This window comes from Misgurnus anguillicaudatus, unplaced genomic scaffold (assembly GCF_027580225.2).
Source record: "Misgurnus anguillicaudatus unplaced genomic scaffold, ASM2758022v2 HiC_scaffold_33, whole genome shotgun sequence".
Taxonomy (NCBI): Eukaryota; Metazoa; Chordata; class Actinopteri; order Cypriniformes; family Cobitidae; genus Misgurnus; species Misgurnus anguillicaudatus.
The window spans coordinates 4429929-4449554 of record NW_027395283.1 but is presented as its reverse complement, the minus strand read 5'-3'; the positions used below and the strand labels follow the sequence as shown (position 1 = coordinate 4449554).

Here is a 19626-nt window from a genome sequence, read left to right as displayed (position 1 = left end):
CAACACATTATTACAGTAAAGTATTGTAACAATTTTATATTTCAAGCCCTGCAAATGAAAAAAATGTGTTTGCAAGTATAAAATAAACTTTGATGACCCGCTTAATCTGTGATTTAATTTACATTCATGCATACACTTTGATCCAAACAGACTAACACTGAATCATACACTCTAAAAAATGATTCATTTTTTACATATACTTTGTGTCATGCAATTTAACACATTTATGTGTTATTTCGTGTTAAAATAAATGAAATGCACAACACAAGTTGTGTTAAAAATAACACAAAATGTGTTGTTCCAATAATAACACAGAGATGTGTTAGTTAGGGACAACACATTAAATGAACACAGAATGTGTTGTTTTTAACACATCTGTTTTAAGAGTGTAAGGTTTACATTATTATTTATTATACCACAGGGCTGTTGGATGCTTTATTTTGATTGGTTGAGAAACTTTCCACAGGTATGCATTATTTTATGCTGTCAATCAATTAATCGTGATTAATCGTATACAAAATAAAAGTTGTGTTTGCATATATATGTGATTCCTGTGTGTAAGTATTCTGTATATATAAATACACATTCATGTATGCGTTTAAGAAACATTTATGGGCATATATAGGATAGGATACCGATAGGATTTTTTGGGCTGATACCGATTTAAACAGACAACTTCTGGACGATACCGATGCCGATACCGATATTAAACACTTGTATACAATACTATACAGTTGGTCTATTAGCTAGTTTATTTCTGCATCAAATTATTTTTACTGAACATGGATTGGATCTAATTAACATTCAACTGACCAACATAATAAGAGAGGCACAAATTAAGCTAAACAAACAAATATAATAAGACAGCATGACAACCTTCAAAGGTGGTTTTAGCTATTCAGCATTTATTTTATTAACAACATTAACTCATTTTTTACATATAATGGATTTCTTTATGCAGTTAATTAATAAACAATCGGTATCGGCCTTTCTCGTGCTATTGCCGATATGCCGATGGTTTCAAATTCATCAATTATCGGCCGATTAATATCGGCGGCCGATACATCGGTGCATCACTAGTTTTAAGCGTACATATTTTATTTATATTTATATATATAAATTGAACGCCTTTATTGTCATTGTATTTTCCTACATACAATGAAATTAAGAGTTGAAGACAGCACCTCCTAAAAACATTTTATACATACATTTTAAAAATTTATATTTTAAGAACATTTTTCTTACATGTATTTATATATTAGTGCTGGTCAAAGATTAATCGCGATTAATCGCATACAAATTAAAAGTGATTTTTTGCATAATATGTATGTGTGTACTGTGTGTAATTATTATGTATATTTAACCACACTCACATACATATATTAATTTAGAATTTATATATATATATATATATATATATACACTTTTTTAATTTTATATATCATATATAAAATATATAAAAATAGAAATAAATATATATAAACATGTAAATGTTTCTTACATACATACATGAATGTGTGTGTATTTATATATACATAATAATAATATGCAAAAAAATCACTTTTATTTTGTATGCGATTCTTGAATTGTTGCCTAGCACTAAATAATAGTTACTCACAGGACCCTTTTATTTTGCATGCGATTAATTGTGATTAATCATTTGACAGCACTACATTATTTTCTGTAAACTGCACACCTGACCTGTCAAATGTCTTAAAATAACAACCCGAGCAATGTCTGTGGTAACCGTGGTATAAGAGGAATAATTGACTCCGGTCCTTTGAATTTTTTGAAAATAATGCACATCCGCGTTGTGCCGCATTACCACCTTGGGTGTGCATTATTTTCAAATGCTCGCTGTCAATTATTCCTTGCTTATTATGCTGTGTGTTCCCGGGGTTGGATCCTATGACGAGTATATACACCATCAAGACATAAAGATTGATCTCATAAACTTTAACTTTAGTGAACATAGACATAGATAGTTCTCTATACACACAGATTCTCCGTATGGAATCTGGACATATTTAACTCTATACATCTATATTTGTGAACAATAACTCACTTTATTAATAGACACAAAACAACATTAAGAGAGAGTTTTGTTTTTGAATACACAATCGTGTCAGTGTTTGGTGTAATGTGTTGTGAAGTCTTACGAGTTCCTCTCTCTCTCTCTCTCTCTTTCATCCGTCAGGTTTTTAGTGGACATAAGTCACATCATCTGTATTCAGAGGAGGGCGGATGTCCAGTTTTCGTGAGGTGCTGTCTTCACCCATCACCTCGAGACGGAGAGCAGGAGCTTCATCTTTCTCTTTGAGTCCGGCGTCCACCGTGAGACGCAGCGTGCAGCCTTTCGGCAGTAGATCCTGTTCGTACGCCGCCGCTAACTGATTCACAACCCGACGCTCCACCTGAACAACACACAATATACAGTAACACACACACACACAACAACAACACACATCTCTACATAGTTTTTTAAAGGGGTTACAACACTGCATTTTCTTTTTTAACATGACAACATTTCTAAATGAACGAAATGTTATCTGTCTAACACATTTAGGTTCAACTGGTTTGACTTTCAGTCCAGTTAAACCGTGAAAGACTTCCAACACAAACCAGTAAAAGTATTGATGACTGATTAGAAGATATTGATGATTACCTCATGTTTGATCGATCGAGCGCCGTAATGTAGATTATATCCTCTGGCCAGCAGCTCAAGCACAGGACTGTCCCACAGCAGGGTTATATTGTGTCTCTGCATAGCCTGAGGACAAACAAAAACACTGAATCAATTCATTTATAATAAAAAAACATCCGTGAATGTTGAGTAATAATGTTTGTTAAAATACACACACACACATGCACAGACAGAAACACACAGTCAGATGAGCGATACAATGTTTTATACATATTTAAATATTTATGATTAGACCACATGTTAACTTCACTAATATGATTATAGTCATCAGACAAGAGCTCTGTTATTGATCCTGCTTTGTGTCTGTGTGTGTGTGTGTGTGTGTGTGTGTGTGTGTGTGTGTGTGTGTGTGTGTGTGTGTGTGTGTGTGTGTGTGTGTGTGTGTGTAGCTGCAATATAGTTACACAGAAAAAAAATGTATTCATCTTTTTGTCTACAATCTTGATTTCCACCATAAAATATATATATACCCAAGATACTAAGTCTTGTTTTCTGAAAAATGTTTTTAAAATCAATTAAGTTTATGCTTAAAACTTAGAAAAATCTAAGAAAAATAAACCTAATTCAAATAAAATGTTCTTACCACACTAGCAGATACTTTTATTAGTTTTAAGTAGGGATGCACCCGATAGGATTTTTTTGGACCGATACCGATTTAAACAGACAACTTCTGGCCGATACCGATGCCGATACCGATATTAAACACTTGTATACAATACTATACAGTTGGTCTATTAGCTAGTTTATTTCTGCATCAGATTATTTTTACTGAACATGGATTGGATCTTATTAACATTCAACTGACCAACATAATAAGAGAGGCACAAATTAGGCCAAAACAAATATAATAAGACAGCATGACAACCTTCAAAGGTGGTTTTTGCTATTCAGCATTTATTTTATTAACATCATTAACTCATTTTTTACATATAATGGATTTCTTTATGCAGTTAATTAATAAACAATCGGTATCAGCCTTTCTCGTGCAATTGCCGATATATGCCGATGGTTTCAAATTCATCAAATATCGGCCGATTAATATCAGCGGCCGATACATCGGTGCATCACTAGTTTTAAGCATACATTTTTTTTCCAGAAAACAAAACTTACTTGGGTCATTTTGTGTATCAAGTAATTTAATAATATTGAAACTGGCAAAAAGAAAAAAATACTAAGCCATTATTTTTTGTAATGCTTTCAGAGAGTTTAATGTGAGACTAATGTCTCTCTTTCTCTCTTTTGTTGTTTTACCTTCTTGGCCCAGTAGTTGAGTTCTTTAGTGACGAGTTGAATGAGTTCAGAATGACAAAATGGTAAAAAATATACGATCTCATTTATCCGGCCCAGAAACTCATCCCGTCTGAACTGAGCCTGAAACGCACCAATCAGATTCATTTATAAAGCAACCAATCACAGCATTAAATCAGACATTATAAAGAGATGTGTGATGTACCTTCAGTATGGGACGAATCACCTCCTCTTTAAATGTGCTGGAGATGGTGATCTTCTCACTCTTCTGAACATCATCTGCATCAACACAGTAACATGAGGTTTTACTTCATTAAAAGCACTCATAACAGGTTTCCTGGACAAGAATAAACTAGTCCTAGACTAAAATACATTTAAGAGCTGTCCAAACTGAAAACAACTTGTTACAAATACATCAGTGCCCTTTGTTTTGCCTCAAAATGCACATAAGTAATGGTTTAAGTAAGGTTAAAACTAGTTATATTTCCTAATTAAACTAAGGCCTAGTCCTGGCTTAAGATAATCTGTGTCCGTGAAACCACCCCTAAAGGTTTAAGTAAAGGGTTAAGTCTGAAGTTTAATCCCTCACCCAGATTTTCAGCGAGACGTCTGCGACTCTGTTCCTGAGCTTCTCGTCTCAGCTGCAATGCATGATGGGCGATTTCGTCACTTGCTACATTGGACGTCATAATGAAGATGGCATCTTTACACTCGATTGTCTTCCCCTTACCGTCAGTCAAACGACCCTGACAAAGAGATAAAGAGAGAGACTATCTAAGACTGTGTACAGACCATGTGAGCAATGCAAAGTGTAAAGCAGATTTTTTTTCGATGTCTGAGCTTTCATGCGTTTAAAATCACTTACAGACTGATAGATTATCTTAAATACACAAAAATATAAATGAACCTTAAAAAGTAACGACGGTTTAATGTAAAGACATTACAGCTACTGAATGATCATTCTGGAATCTTTAAAGTCAAATAACATAAACCAGCAACCTTTATTCAAAAGTGAGTTAAACCCTAATGGTGCATTCAAACCAGACACAAACGTTAAGCGCGTTAAGTGTGAGTGATTTACATGTTAAGTCAACGCAAGGACATGATAGACATTCTGCAGTGCAATGCAATTTGCACAAATGAGTGTTTTAGGTGTTTGATGCACCTAACGCATGATTCGTGCGAGTTGAAAAATTTCGTAGCGCATGAACCAATCAGGAACTTGCTTTAGTAGTGATGCAATTATGACTTAGCGAGCTGAGGCAGAAATAAGAAACAACAATGGAGGACAAAATCATCATCGCTGTATGCGGACACCCGGAGCTGTACGACACATCTTCGTACTTTTATAGGAACAAAAATAAAAAGATCTTGCTTGGAAGAAAGTAAATGAGGAGATTGGAAAATCTAGTAAATTGTAAAAATCGCTCTTTACTCAATTTGAGCTACAGAGCTGGGTAGATTACTTATGAATTGTAATACGTTACTGATTACGAATTACATGACAAAATGTAATATAATCTCTTAGACTACACATAGTTGGTAACGTAATCTGACTACTTTTGGATTACATTTAGATTACTTTTGACAAATCTTATTTGATTTCAAATATATAAAGAGGGGAAAAATATATTAAATTTTATTTCACCAACAAAGAAACTTAAAACTCAATTTTAAAGTGCAATGTACCGACAGTTAATACTTCACAATACTAACCCTGATTTACTTTGCTATAAGTGTCAACTGAGAGTAACACACTGAATAATACAAAATCTACCCAAATCAACACCTTTGCATCCAGTGATCATTCACTGAGTGCTCCAGATTTTGCATCTTGTCTCGTCATTGCTTATCTCCTGTGTGTTTACACCTCCAAAAAAAACTAGAATAATCACGAACGTATATATGCGCTAAGTGGTAAATACATTTATTATGAAAAATGTAAAAAAAATACTGCCATAGTGTGAATAATATGTAATCATGTAATCCATAAAAAAGTAACAGTATTTTAAAATGTAGTTTAATCTAATTACAAGTACTTGATTTTTGGAATCTGATTATGTAATCCAGATTACATGTAATCCGTTACTACCCAGCTCTGGCTATATATTTATAAGCCACTACAATTCGCGTCGTACCTAACAATGCCATTCAGCCGTTACTTATTCACAATACAGCACCGCCTCTCGTACCTTATTGTTTACATATATTTATACATATTGAAATTACAAGATAGCTGAAGCCGGCAAATTGAGCGTATTAACATATAAATTTCACATGCAAATGACACAAGTTTATTCGCTTGTTCAAGGGTCCAACCATGCAAAATAGCGTGATTTATTTGCTTCATTCGCCTCTGGTGTGAACACACAGTAATGCAGCGTTTCTAAAACTGTGGGTCGATGGTGCTGGGTGAGGGCAGTTTTCAAAATATTATATTTAAAAAAAAAACATTAATTTACACTGCAAAAAAAGATTTTTTTATCTAGTATTTTTGTCTTGTTTTCAGTACAAATATCTAAAAATTAAAAAATAAAATTAAGATGCTTTTTCTTGATGGGCAAAACGACCCAAGAAAATAAGTCCAGTTTTTAGACCAATAATATCAAATTTAAGTGATTTTGTGCATAAAACAAGCAAAAAAATCTGCCAATGGGGTAAGCAATTTTTTTCTGAATTTTTCTTGAATTTAGTGTTTAAGGAAAATGGTCAAGATTTTTTGCTTAGCCCATAAAGCAAGTAGATTTTTGCTTGTTTTTATGCACAAAATCACTTAAAAAAATTTTCCTTGAAAATAATTGTTTGCAGTGTAGAAAATCTATTTTCTTTGGTCTATTTTTAGACCAAAAATATCAAATTTAAGTGAATTTGTGCTTAAAACAAGTGGGAAAAAAACTGCCAATGGGGTAAGACAAAGAAATCTTGAAATAAGTTAACTTTTTTCTTAAACACGCAATTCAAGAAAAATGATGTTAACCCATAATGAGATTTATTTGCTTGTTTTATGCAAAAATCACTTACATTTTCTTAGGTCATTTTGCTCATCAAGAAAACATATTGATTCAATTTTTTTAGCTATTTGTACTGAAAACAAGACAAAATACCAAGTAAGAAAGTGAGGTTTGTGATATTTCAAACAATAATGAAAATGTACATTCCAGTCGTACTTAGCCACAGATTTTTGTGATAGATGAAGAAGGTAGGGAGTAGCTGAAGATGATGAAACGCATGAATCTAAAGCAGAAAGTGTTTAGCGCTCATATTCTCAGTTTGTGTTTACCTCATCAAAGAGCTGTAACATAACCGTGAGCACATCAGGATGAGCTTTATCCACTTCATCAAACAAAACCACAGCGTTCGGACACTGTCTCAACTGCTTTGTTAAATGGCCTCCTTCCTCATGACCAACATAACCTGGAGGAGAACCGATGAACTTCGCCACCTGATGGACAGAAGAACGAAAGAGAAAAAACATGAGATCTGACCTCTGAAGAGACTAAACTCAGCACAACACAACACAATGATTGGATTACACACGCACACACACAAACACACACACACAGTTCATCCCACCCAACAAAGTGACACTGACAGTCCTCTACCAATACAATAAGATTGTGTGATTGAATTGTGTGTGTGTGTGTGTGTCAGTGTAAGGTCACAGTGTAACTGTACAGTTAAATGGTTTATAAGAGAGAAATGACAACAGAGGCCAAACACAGAGGAGAAAACACTGAAGACTTAAAACAGATCAGATTTATTCTGTTAAATAACTTTAGTTTATATTTATGACTGGATATTTACTAAAAATATCTCCATTCTTTTACAAGAAATGTTTTTGAAATGCATAAATCTGCTGCAGTGAAAGTGAACTTTGTACTTTGAGGAGTACATTTACATAAAGATCAGCTTGTTTTGCTCAAACATCAACTAGATCTCATTTAGACGACTCATTTATAATCTTTATTAGCATATGACATCATATTGTACATTAACCAACTCAAGGCAAGTCGTGGTATAGTCACAAAAGATTTTATTTATTTAATTTGTGTTCATGGACACGATTTTCCACTTTTTTTCCTGTCATTGAGCACGAATGCGTTCACGAAAAGAAAGTGGCGTTACGGAGACGAAAAATATGTATAGAAATTCGTGCTCAATGACACGAAAAAAGCGGAAAATCATGTCCATGAACACGAATAAATAAATAAATAAAATATTTCGTAACTATACCACGACTGACATTAATATTAACACCTGTTCTGCTCTGTAAAGGGCTCATTATAGTTGTATGTAGGTTCTTGGTGTAACCTTGACGCGTTGGGTTTCATACTGTATATACTTCTGTGCCATCGTCCGCGTCAACATGCAATTACACATGCAGACCACTAGTATGCAGTATCCACACGTGTAAAAACAGTAGCCTATGCGGAAATGCGACAAAAAAAATGTGATGGGAGGGGTTCTTGTGGACCAATCACAGCACTTACAGTCAGCATAGGATAGACGCGTTGTAAACATTTTGGCGAGGTATGCATCAGGCTACGCACAGCCTATGCATAACCTACACCGTTGAATCTACGCACAACTTTAAATTACACTTAAGGACCAAACAACATGGCTCGAAATTGCGATCATTATAAACGCATATGCTCCTGAATTTTACTTGCTGCAACCTTAAAATATATTTGAGAGCATTTGTGCAAGTGCAAATGATTGTTATGGTGCAACTTGTTTTGATTTCTTTACCAAACATTTGCATATACGGTGAAATAATTAGTGAGTGTCTTATAGAGACCAATAAAACTTTATACGAATGACAGTTTCATGCTGTTTTTAGCATCTAAATGATGAAGTTTATCATTTAAGAGTTCACACAGATTTCAATGTTTCATTGATTGTCACACTGTAATACACACTGACAACCCATCAAAATAAAAGTCTGTTAAATGTAATTAAGTTGACAGAAATAAATGACTATTGTATAGTAAAATTTACATTTAAAATAATGCAAATTTTCTTAAGTAATATAATCACTCTCAAAAGATCAACAAAGTTTATTAATATAGTTTTAATTTTTAATTTAAACAAAGTTTTATGCAGCACTTTGACAAAATATAAAAATGCAATGTTTTCATTCAAATTTATTCGTTTTATTTTTATTTGATCATTTAAAAAAAGATAAATGATAAAATGTTAAGAATTCAGTTTATAAAACATGCTGTTTGATAAGTGAAATGTAATTTAACATTAAAGAAAATTAAAAGTGAAAATACAGAAAAAATGGGATTTATGAAAATAAAAAGGCACAATAACATTAAATGTTTTTATAGGGCCCCATGAAGCTACATGGATATAAGAGCTTGTTTAATAATGAGCCAAGTGTGTGCAAATAATTTAAGATCAAGTTTGATTGTTCAAGCTTTTAATCTTAAAGATGATGAATCTGTGGTGCTCCTATCACTTTCAATGCATGCACCTAAATATTTGACAGTGATACAAACTAAAAAAGTTAATTTAAAGCAACTGCAAAACATGTTTTTCAAGAGAAAAAAAATGTTCTTAGTATTTTTGTCTTGTTTTCAGAAAAAATATCTAAAAATTCTTAAATTAAGATGCTTTTTTTTCAAGAGCAAAACGACCCAAGAAAATAAGTCTAGTTTATATCAAGTTTAAGTGATTTTGTGCATAAACAAGAAAAAAATCTGCCAATGGGGTAAGGACATTTTTCTTGGATTTAGTGTTGAAGAAAAATGTTCAAGATTTTGTTGCTTACCCCATTGGCAGAATTTGTTTTTTTTTTTGCTTGTTTTATGCACAAAATAACTTACATTTGATATTTTCTTGGGTTGTTTTGCCCATCAAGAAAAAGCATCTTAATTTAAGAATTTTTATATATTTTTACTGAAAACAAGACAAAAATACTTACAGCATTTTTTTTGAAAATCATTTTTCCAATGTGTACAATAATATGAATCCACTTCAAGAAAAATATTAAATTTATCATAAATCTATGACATGAGCTCTAAGAAAATCACTTCACAAAGTGTGTGTGTGTGTGTGTGTGGGTGTGTGTGTGTGTGTTTGTCACCTCATGTTTCTCTTGAAATTCTGACATGTCCATTCGGATGAATCCCTGAATAAAAGAGAGATTAATGATGAATCTCTTGATGACAGTAAACAGATATTGAGATGTCTGTATGGACTGACCTTCTTAATATCTTTATGCATGTATCGAGCCACCTGTTTAGCCAGTTCAGTTTTACCTGCAGATCAACACACATTGACAAACAATAACCACTAATGGATTTCACCTGAATGACAACATTGATCAGTTTGTCAGTTTATTAGAGATGTATAAAGTCTTGGTCTGTGTGTATATATATAAGAGAGGAACATAAACATCTGGTGTCAAGTTGAAGGGCCAATTCTTCACATGAAGGAGATTTATTGCTGTCAGTGAGTGTGTTTATTTATCTCCTATCATTACTCGTCTGTTTTCATTCATCTCTGAGGGTTTATGTAGTCCGTGAGAGTAAATATTGCTCTTATGAATTTTAATAAACACATATATGGTAAGTGTTGGGACTAGTTGAATATTGATGGCGTGATAGCACATGCCTTCGGCGAGAAGGAGAAACATCTCATCATATATCAAACCACAACAAATAAAACACGCAAACAAACAAATAAACAAAGACGTGCGTCACTGCTGCGGGCTGACAGAACTTCACTGCAAGCTGCTTTATGGGTCATTCTACAGAAACGTCCACTTTTGGTATGTTAAGATGTTCTCAAATTAAAAACTTAGACCACATTATTAGATTACTCTTTGACTTTATGAGTACACATAAATGACAGCTGAATGATTTTTTAGTTTTTGTGTGCATGTACTTAAAGACTGCATACACCATTTTTTGTCAGTGGTGTTACCTTACTTCTTTAGCAATATTAAAGGTGTTAAGGAAATATTATTTAGAATTTTTTCAGCTTTAAAGCTTAATTCTTAAGTGTAGCAGAATTCAATGCATTTAAAATTATCATCATGTCACATGTGAAAGATTTTATTTAATGTGACAGAAAAAAAAAACAGTAACACCACAAATGGACTAAAATACTTAAATTGTCACTGGTGTTACTGATCTTCACTGGTGTTACCCATAAGGAAGGTGACACCAGTGACAGTAACACCAGTGACAATTTTCATGAAAACTGCATTTTACAAAATGAATGCTTCAAAGTATCAAACCACACGTTGTCAATCATTGTATACTCACTAAATTAAGTTGTTTAGTCCATTTGTATTCTAGTTTTTTGCAATTCCCAAACAATAAAGGAGGTCATACCAGTGACTTAAACTAAAAGCTTCATATGAAATCATGATATAAATGAAAAGATTTCTGTTAACTGAAAAGAGACAGTGGACTTATCATGGACTCTCTTCAAAGATCTCCAGGAAATTGAAAGAAGGAAGTGACGTCATCAGTGTGATTTTTATTTAAGAATAAAAGCTTTTTGTTAAATGGTAACACCAGTGACACAACCCCAGGGGACCACTACTTTCATTATATATTTTATAATATTTATTTAGCATTTTGTCTTTTAATGTAATTTATATCATATATTTGATAGTTATGGACACATTATTGTACATTAAATGGAAGAAAACACAGTTTTTGATCTCAACTTTGGGGACGAGCACTTCTGTGGTGCTTGGAATTCTAATTAATTAATAAAAATCAAATATTGCCACATTGATGGCTCACGAAAGTGTAAGTGTTCAAATTACATATTGTTTCAATTTAAAATATTTAAAAAAATGTAACCCTAAAGTGTTTTTCAAGTGTAATATTTCTGTAAAGGCTAGGAACAGAAAAATAGACATTTCTGTAGAATGACCCTTATGTTCTGTGTTTATAAAACACGATTCACGTTTCTCTTAAAAATACAGAGATACACTGAAAATAATTATTCATTCAATTCACTATTTTTTTAAGGTAAGTGGTTGCAATCAATTTATTTAAGCTACATTAAAAAAATATTTTATATAAAATAAAAAAACTTTTGTTTTAATGTAGCTTAAATAAATTGAGTAAATTAAATGAATTATTTTTTTCAGTGTATTTAAAACTAGTTACACGATAAGCAGTCTAGAGTTTAAAAAAAGAGGGCCTGCAAGATAAAGCTCATGCCAGAGGCAGCTCACGCCAGAGACAGCTCACGCCAGAGACAGCTCACGCCAGAGGCCTGTCTGTGTGCATGTGTGTGTGTGTGTGTGAGAAGTTACCAATTCCAGAGGAGCCCAGAAATAGAAAGACGAGCGGATGTTCTTCATCATACCAGCCGTTCTCTTTCCTCCTGATGGCTGAGGAGAAAGAAGACAGACAGTTATTAACTCGAGAGAGAGAGACAGACAGACAACATCAGGCAGATCTCAAAGATTGAGAGAAAATGTGAAATGATTTAAGACAATCAGACAATCACTGAAGAAAGACAGAAACACACACACACACAGAAAGAGAGAAGAGAGAGAGAGAGAGAGAGAGAGAGAGAGAGAGAGAGAGAGAGAGAGAGACAGCGAGAGAGAGCGAGCGAGCGAGGGGGGACGGCTGTAGACTCACTGCACCATTAGACAGACAGTAATTTCATTACACTGCTGCACGCTGGAGAAACTAAATCAGGTTAGAATAGATCCAGCAGAGAACACTAGCAAGATAACACACTGTTACCATGACAACCAGTACACACACACACACACACACACACACACACACACACACACACACACACACACACACACACACACACACACACACACACACACACAATATCATAGCAGTTCTGTGTGTGTGATGATTACACATCAGACATCATTACAGTGAGAATATCTCTGTTATTTGTGTTGTCTTGCATAACATCAATAATTTACTTCTGAATCTAAACATGTCTCTCTCTCTCTCTCACACACACACACACACACACACACACACACACACACACACACACACACGTGTCACATGTTTTTATAAGTGTGTGAAGCGTGCTGTTGTATTCAGGTATGATGTGTTGATCTCTTTACTACACAGATGTTTAAGAGGAGATCATCATAAGACTACATCATAGATATCTGAAACCCTCCAGACGTCTCTGGTGTACAAAAGTTTACAACAAAACACAAAAAATGTTTAAGAGTGTGTGTGTGTGTGTTTTATCTTCAAGATGAGCTGTAGGTGACTTTTCTTATGTGCACAACACATCTAACACACACATAGAGAGTGACGTCTGAAGTGTGTGTTGCTCTTTGTCTATCTCAGGGCAGAAGCTGTAATGACATTACTGAAGATAATCACCACCAATAACTTTCAGCCCCTGAGAGCAGAAACCAACATCTATCCACAGCTTCCTGTGTGTGTCTGTCTCTGTGTGTGTGTGTCTGTCTCTCTCTGTGTGTGTGTGTGTGTGTGTCTATACCCCCACCTCAGATGTCATTAACTGATGATGAAAATAACTAAATTATAAACATACTAATTATAAACGTTTGGCTATGAGACACTAAACTGACAGCATTGAAGTATCGTCAGTGAAAGCAGACTGTGAGGTTTGTTCACATCGGCTGCATCTGAGCCCTGACAGACCAAAGCCAACGTTTACCACCTGACAGTCAGGTATCACATCTGTTCTGCACCTGCGTCAGATGACTTTAAATACCAGCAGGTGGCAGTAGTCAAGATTCATTACTTAAAACAGGAAACTGGAAGAGCTATGACTGCTGGGATACAAAACATCAAACAAAGCTGGGACCGCTTAATAGTCAGATTCATGTCTTATGAGCCATAACCTTTAAAAGCTGATGTTTCTTCAAGCTGATCACTTTTTTTACTTTAGTTACTGTGTAATGTTGCATAAATAATACCTTCATTAAAATTAAAATAAAGCTCAAGAGCTTTCACTCAGAATTTACATTTAAGGACTACAGAAAACAGCTGGTTTGAACTACAACCCTCTACTTCCCAGTTAGACGACGACAATATTCTGAGTTTTTGACTCCGCCCACAGGAATACCCAAAAAAGGGCATAAGACGACATAGAGTTGGGTTAGTAGAGTGCCATGTCAGTGTTTCATCCCGGAGTCAAATCCTCTGTTTGGCATTTGCTGAGGACAGCTTCCTCAATCTGACATGACCTTTTCAAACATGCGCTAAACTGCTGTCGAATCACAACACACTGAACCAGGTACGCCAGTGGTTCTCAAGGGGGCCGCGAGATGGTGCCAGGGGGGCCCCAGTTTTATGAGATTTCATAAAATACATTAATTTATCATGAATTCTGTGTAATTAAACAAAAAAAAGTTTTAAAAATAAGGCTACTAACCAAAAGCACTACTTTGAATCATTTTATATGTTTGTTTCATAAAAATGTTACATTTTAGCACAAATTTGTCATACATTTTCTTTGGGGGGCCGCGAAGAAATGCACTGGACACAAGGGGGGCCGCACGCTGAAAAAGTTTGAGAACCACTGAGCTCCGCAACACAACTCATTTCGTATTTATCAATGAAGACTTCAGCCATTTTTAGGAGACATTGGTGTTTTTTAGGATACTGTTTTTTTTCACACAGGAAACATTAACGCGTGTTATATTGTGCGCCGTAAACCCAATCAAAGCTTTTAAAAAAGAACCTGGTCTCAAAAAAGAACACAACTTCTGCTGGCATTATTTCGGGTTTGGACCGAACGAGAATGGAGAGGTGGTAAATACGGATGAGGCAAAGTATGCAAATTGTGCAACAAAAGGTGTGATTTAATTTAATTGATTTGTGAGCATGTCTCTGTGCAAAAACTGTTCTGGATGTTTATAATAATTCAATTTTGTTTGACTGTTGTATTTGTACTTTTTTATAAACTGCTACTTGTTGCTAATAAAAGTTGTTAATATTGTTGTGCGTGTTATTTTATTATTGTTTCAGTATTAGTGTTTAGTATTCAGTTTCTGAAGGGTTTAGGCACAAGCCAACATTATGGTGACGCTGTCTGAGCCTTTTGTCATAATTTTATAATTATTCATGGTAACACCGTATAGCAAGGTAAAATAGGGAGGAGGTTTGACGGTATCAAAATGTGGATACCGCCCAAGCCTAGAGCCCATCCATACTATGTAGGGAGTAAGAAACAATTCAGACAGTGTAAATATGCACTTGAGCTGCTACAATGCACACACATACTCGTATGTGGTCCGTTTGGTGAAATAATATAGGGAATAATATGGAATTACTTCCAAAAAACCTTTAGGCATAAAGTAAATTCAAGCACTTTCAAGGGCCTGTGTCTATGCATGTTTATTTTCAAAAACTTTCCAGGGCCTTGATAACCCCCCCCCCCCCCAAATTCACAAACTTTCAAGGACTTTATGGACTCGTGGGAATCCTGAACACAGGAAAAACGGGACCTCTAAATAATATTTACGTATTAAAATGAGAGACGCAACGTTCTGTGCGTTACCCTCATGACTTCCGTTTTATTTCTTGTGCACTGGTTGGCTATGCCGAACAGCCAATCAGAATGATCGACTCCCAGATGAGTGCAACCGCCATGCTGAATCTACCAAAAATGGCGGCGTGACTTACTTTAGCCGATGATGCACAACACAAACTGAGACAGATGATGCTCAAAACCTCCCTGACCATGGACCTTGATGTGTTCAGCCGCAGTAGAGGCGTCAGGCGCAAGTGTTTTCAATGTTAAGTCAATGTAAAGACGCGTTGACGCACGTCTGGAGGTCTCGCGGCACGAATGAGGTATTTAGCGTGGCGAGGTAGACATGATTCCACCTCATTTGCACATCTAGTTCGCATTAATGCCGCGAATTGAGCATTGCCACAGGAAATGCGTGAGTTGAAAAATGTGAACTTTGGCGGGAAAAACACGCTGCGTTAACCAATCAGGAGCTTGCTGTAGTAGGGACGTGATCACTGGAAGCGAGCGGAGTCGCAGAAGCCCCTCCCATGATGCGAATTTCCGCGTGAATGTCTCAATGACTAGAATTTCACGTGAAGCGAGTACACTCAAAATGTTCAAGCTTCTAACTACGCGTAGTAGACACGAATTTGACGCCTCAACCGCGTCTGGTGTGAACCCAACATAAAGGTGAAGCAAAAGAAACTCTCTGCATTCACACTGGATTCACTTCACATTCTGCTCCGGATCACTACTCGATATTACTCGTATATAACATTCATCATTATTATTGAATAACTGACTGTGAAAGTTCAAAACATACATTAACCTTAAACTGAGAAGTTAATATAGAAAACCAACACATTAACAATCCTCTAGTAAAATCATGAGGTGATTAATATTGAAACGAGTTTATTGTAAAGTTGAGCGTCTCATACAGGAACAGACACACACATTTCTCTGAAGCACTCTCTCTCTCTCTCATTCGCTCTCTGTCTCTGTGTGTGTGATGTATTCAGTATATTAGCTCTTACAGATCAATAACGCTGGTTTTATCACAGTGCTGATGGGATCCAATTGCTTTCGGGACAATTTGCCACAGCAGTAACTGTCCATTTATCAAATCAGAGCTGAGATCCGACTCGCTAGCCTTCACTCTTTACTCCACTGTCTCTCTCTCTCTCTCTCTCTCTCTCTCCTGACAGACAGACAGCACAGAGATTCATTTATCAGGATTGATTGACGTGTGAGATCCTCCTCAGGACCGTCCGTTCAGTCTGATGAAAAACACCTGACACTCATCACTGAATACAGTCATCATTACATCACATCAATATAGAAGAGATGATGTATAATAAACACATCATTATCTTGAGATAAACTCTGTCAGGGTGATCAACACCCAACACATATAACCTCATGAAGTCTACGGACACAAAAGGGTCTGAAAGTTTTTAAGGTGTCACCTGTGCACACGGCCTCACTGATCGATTAACAAAGCGTTTGTGTGTATGTGTGTGTATCCTGTATTTATTAAAGTTGTATGTTATTGTGTTTTAACTCATATCTGTCTCACTGTCCTGGGACTCGTATAAGAGAGAGACGAACCCCCGTGTGTCCGATCGTACACACACACATCGGAGAAAAATCAAAGAAAAGAAATGAAGTATTAGAAAACAACGATAAATGATGTTGTTAAATGAGGACTGGAGAGAAGCAACCGGTCGTAACGCAGACAACGACACAGTAAAAGATGAATGAATGAGTCGGGATGAGGAAGATTCATGTCATTCACATATGCAGCATCTTTCAGTTACAGTCAGTTTACAACTTGTTGTCATTTTGTTATTATTAGTTTTTCTCTTTATATCGCATTCTCAATGTCTTACATTTTGTGATGAGATTTCTGCAGTGAAGTATTTCTTTAGGTGTGAAATTTTTGCAGTGAAAGTGTTTCTTTAGGTATAAGGTCATTTTAAAATTTTGTGAATAACTTTATCAACTTTGGTTCAGATAATTGACGTTTCCATTAAGGCATTTTTATTCTTATAAGAGGGATTTTTGTAAGTACCTTAAAATTAAATGTATACAAGTTTTTTATGTGTCAAAAATATTTTCTTTTAATTTAAGCAACATTACTTAAAGGGTACATATTATAAAAATCTGACTTTTTCCATGTTTAAGTGCTATAATTGGGTCCCCAGTGCTTCTATTAACCTAACTTAGTTTTGGTAAACCATTCTCTGCAAGCACGTGAAAAAATAGCTCATTGAAATTTGGCTTCCCTTGTGATGTCATAAGGATCTCTTATTATAATAATACCGCCCCTTAATCTGCACTATCCAACCACAGCACTGACATTAAATACAGAGAGAAAAAGAAAAACAATTGACAGCACAATTGAGTTTGATTTGCAACAAACCACCATTATGGTGATCAGTGTTTGCATTATCAGCTTATTTGCATGTTAAATAACACACCCAAAATGCCACATTTTTGCTTACACCTACTAAGTGGCAATTTTAACATGTTATAATAAATTATCTGTGGGGTATTTTGAGCTAAAACTTCATATATGTGCTCTGGGGACACCAAAGATTTATTTGACATCTTTACGAAGTTTTGTGCCATGGCCCCTTTAATACTACAAAACATGATGTTTATGTTTATTTATCCTAAATATGTGTCATATATTTATTAGGGCTGTCAATAGATTAAAAAAATTAATCTAGATTAATCGCATGATTTCATGAGTTAACTGCGATTAATCGCAAATTAATCGCACATTTTTATCCATTCTAAATTTACCCTAATTTAACACTTTTCAGGTTTTTAATATTCTAATCATATATACATATATAGATGCTTTATGCAAATGTATGTTAACAACAGCCTGTTTACATTTTAACAGAATCACCAGCCATTGTTTTGTATATGAATTTTCCTTTCAGAAGATTTTTCTTTCTCCATTTTTGTTTGCTGCTGCATCATTTGTGACCTGTGCTGGCAAGTTGAGTCGGAATTAGCAAATTTTAAAAAAAAAGTTGTTCATATTTTGACATTCTCTATTTAAACATAGAACAATGCATGATTTGTTGAAATATAACAAAATATGACAGAACTACACGTGTTTAAGTTGAAAGAGTCAAATTACCACAAACATTTCCACATCCATACATTATATTACCACATCAATACCTTAAAATCACTGGTAAAACTAATAGATTTAGCACACACAAAGCAAAAACATCATCAATGTATGTTCAACTTTTTTTCCTTTTGTTTGATTGACATTGAGACAGACTGCTTAAAATCTAAGTGATCTAATATAATGTTACACATCAGATAGTTTTACCCAACAGTTAACCAAACATTTACTTAAAACATAACAGATTATAGAGCCTACCTGCGTGAATTCTTATCAAAACAGATATTTGTAAAACTGTAATTTTGTGTAGATGTCTATATATCCGGGTCGCGCACTTGCGCGTCTGTGTGCACGCGCTTCAGATATCAGTCAGTCAGCGTGAGGGGATCGCTTTTGAGTCTTGTCGCTCTTAATAACTCTTTAACATTAATCAGGTACCGAACTTTATCTCTCTTAATGACTCTTTTAACATCAAGCAAGTCCTGCAGTCTATTTTATAAGTCATGCATAAAAGCGAAACCAAAATGAATTGAGACGCATTTTTGTATTAGATTATGCATTAGGAGGACGGTAACGTTACACCTCTCAGACGTATAAATAAAGATCATATCAGATGTCCAACGAGCATTTAGAGCATTGGATTTGGTAGACGATTTGCTTAATGTTCTTGTTTCTATAAAAACCTTTTACTCATTAAGAGAGAGTCACATTTGCCTGCGTCTCTGCTCATTCAACTATGGGCTGGACCAAGGGTCAAACAGAAATTGCGCGTTGCGTTAATCTCCGTTAATAAAATTAGTGGCGTTAAAATGAATTTGCGTTAACGCGTAATTAACGCGTTAATTTTGACAGCCCTAATATTTATATAAGGAGCTTAGATGCAAAAGCCTCTAAACACCACCTACATCAAAAATTAGAAAATGACATGTAATGACATCGCATGTATTATACGTTCATCAAATACTTTTGCTTCAAATCTGCTTAATCGCGGCCTCAGGCCATTCAGAAATATAGATTTGTTGTCAGAATTCATTCCTATAAAAAAATGCTTATTTACAAGAAAACATCTTAG

At 34.9% G+C, this 19626-nt stretch overlaps 1 protein-coding gene across 1 annotated transcript in view; it reads right to left on the bottom strand.

Annotated features, from left to right (window-relative positions):
- Positions 1-1637: 1637 nt before the first annotated feature.
- LOC129438754 (mitochondrial disaggregase) overlaps positions 1638-19626 on the bottom strand; it is a 36178-nt gene continuing 18189 nt past the window's right edge. The window contains exons 8-16 of the mRNA XM_055197654.2: positions 12240-12317; positions 10163-10218; positions 10044-10088; positions 7233-7394; positions 4542-4698; positions 4158-4231; positions 3956-4075; positions 2666-2770; positions 1638-2414 (exon numbers count right to left, since the gene is read on the bottom strand). Of these exons, the coding sequence (XP_055053629.2) occupies positions 2202-2414; positions 2666-2770; positions 3956-4075; positions 4158-4231; positions 4542-4698; positions 7233-7394; positions 10044-10088; positions 10163-10218; positions 12240-12317 (1010 nt within the window). The 3' untranslated portion in view covers positions 1638-2201. The remainder of the gene's footprint in view (positions 2415-2665; positions 2771-3955; positions 4076-4157; positions 4232-4541; positions 4699-7232; positions 7395-10043; positions 10089-10162; positions 10219-12239; positions 12318-19626) is intronic.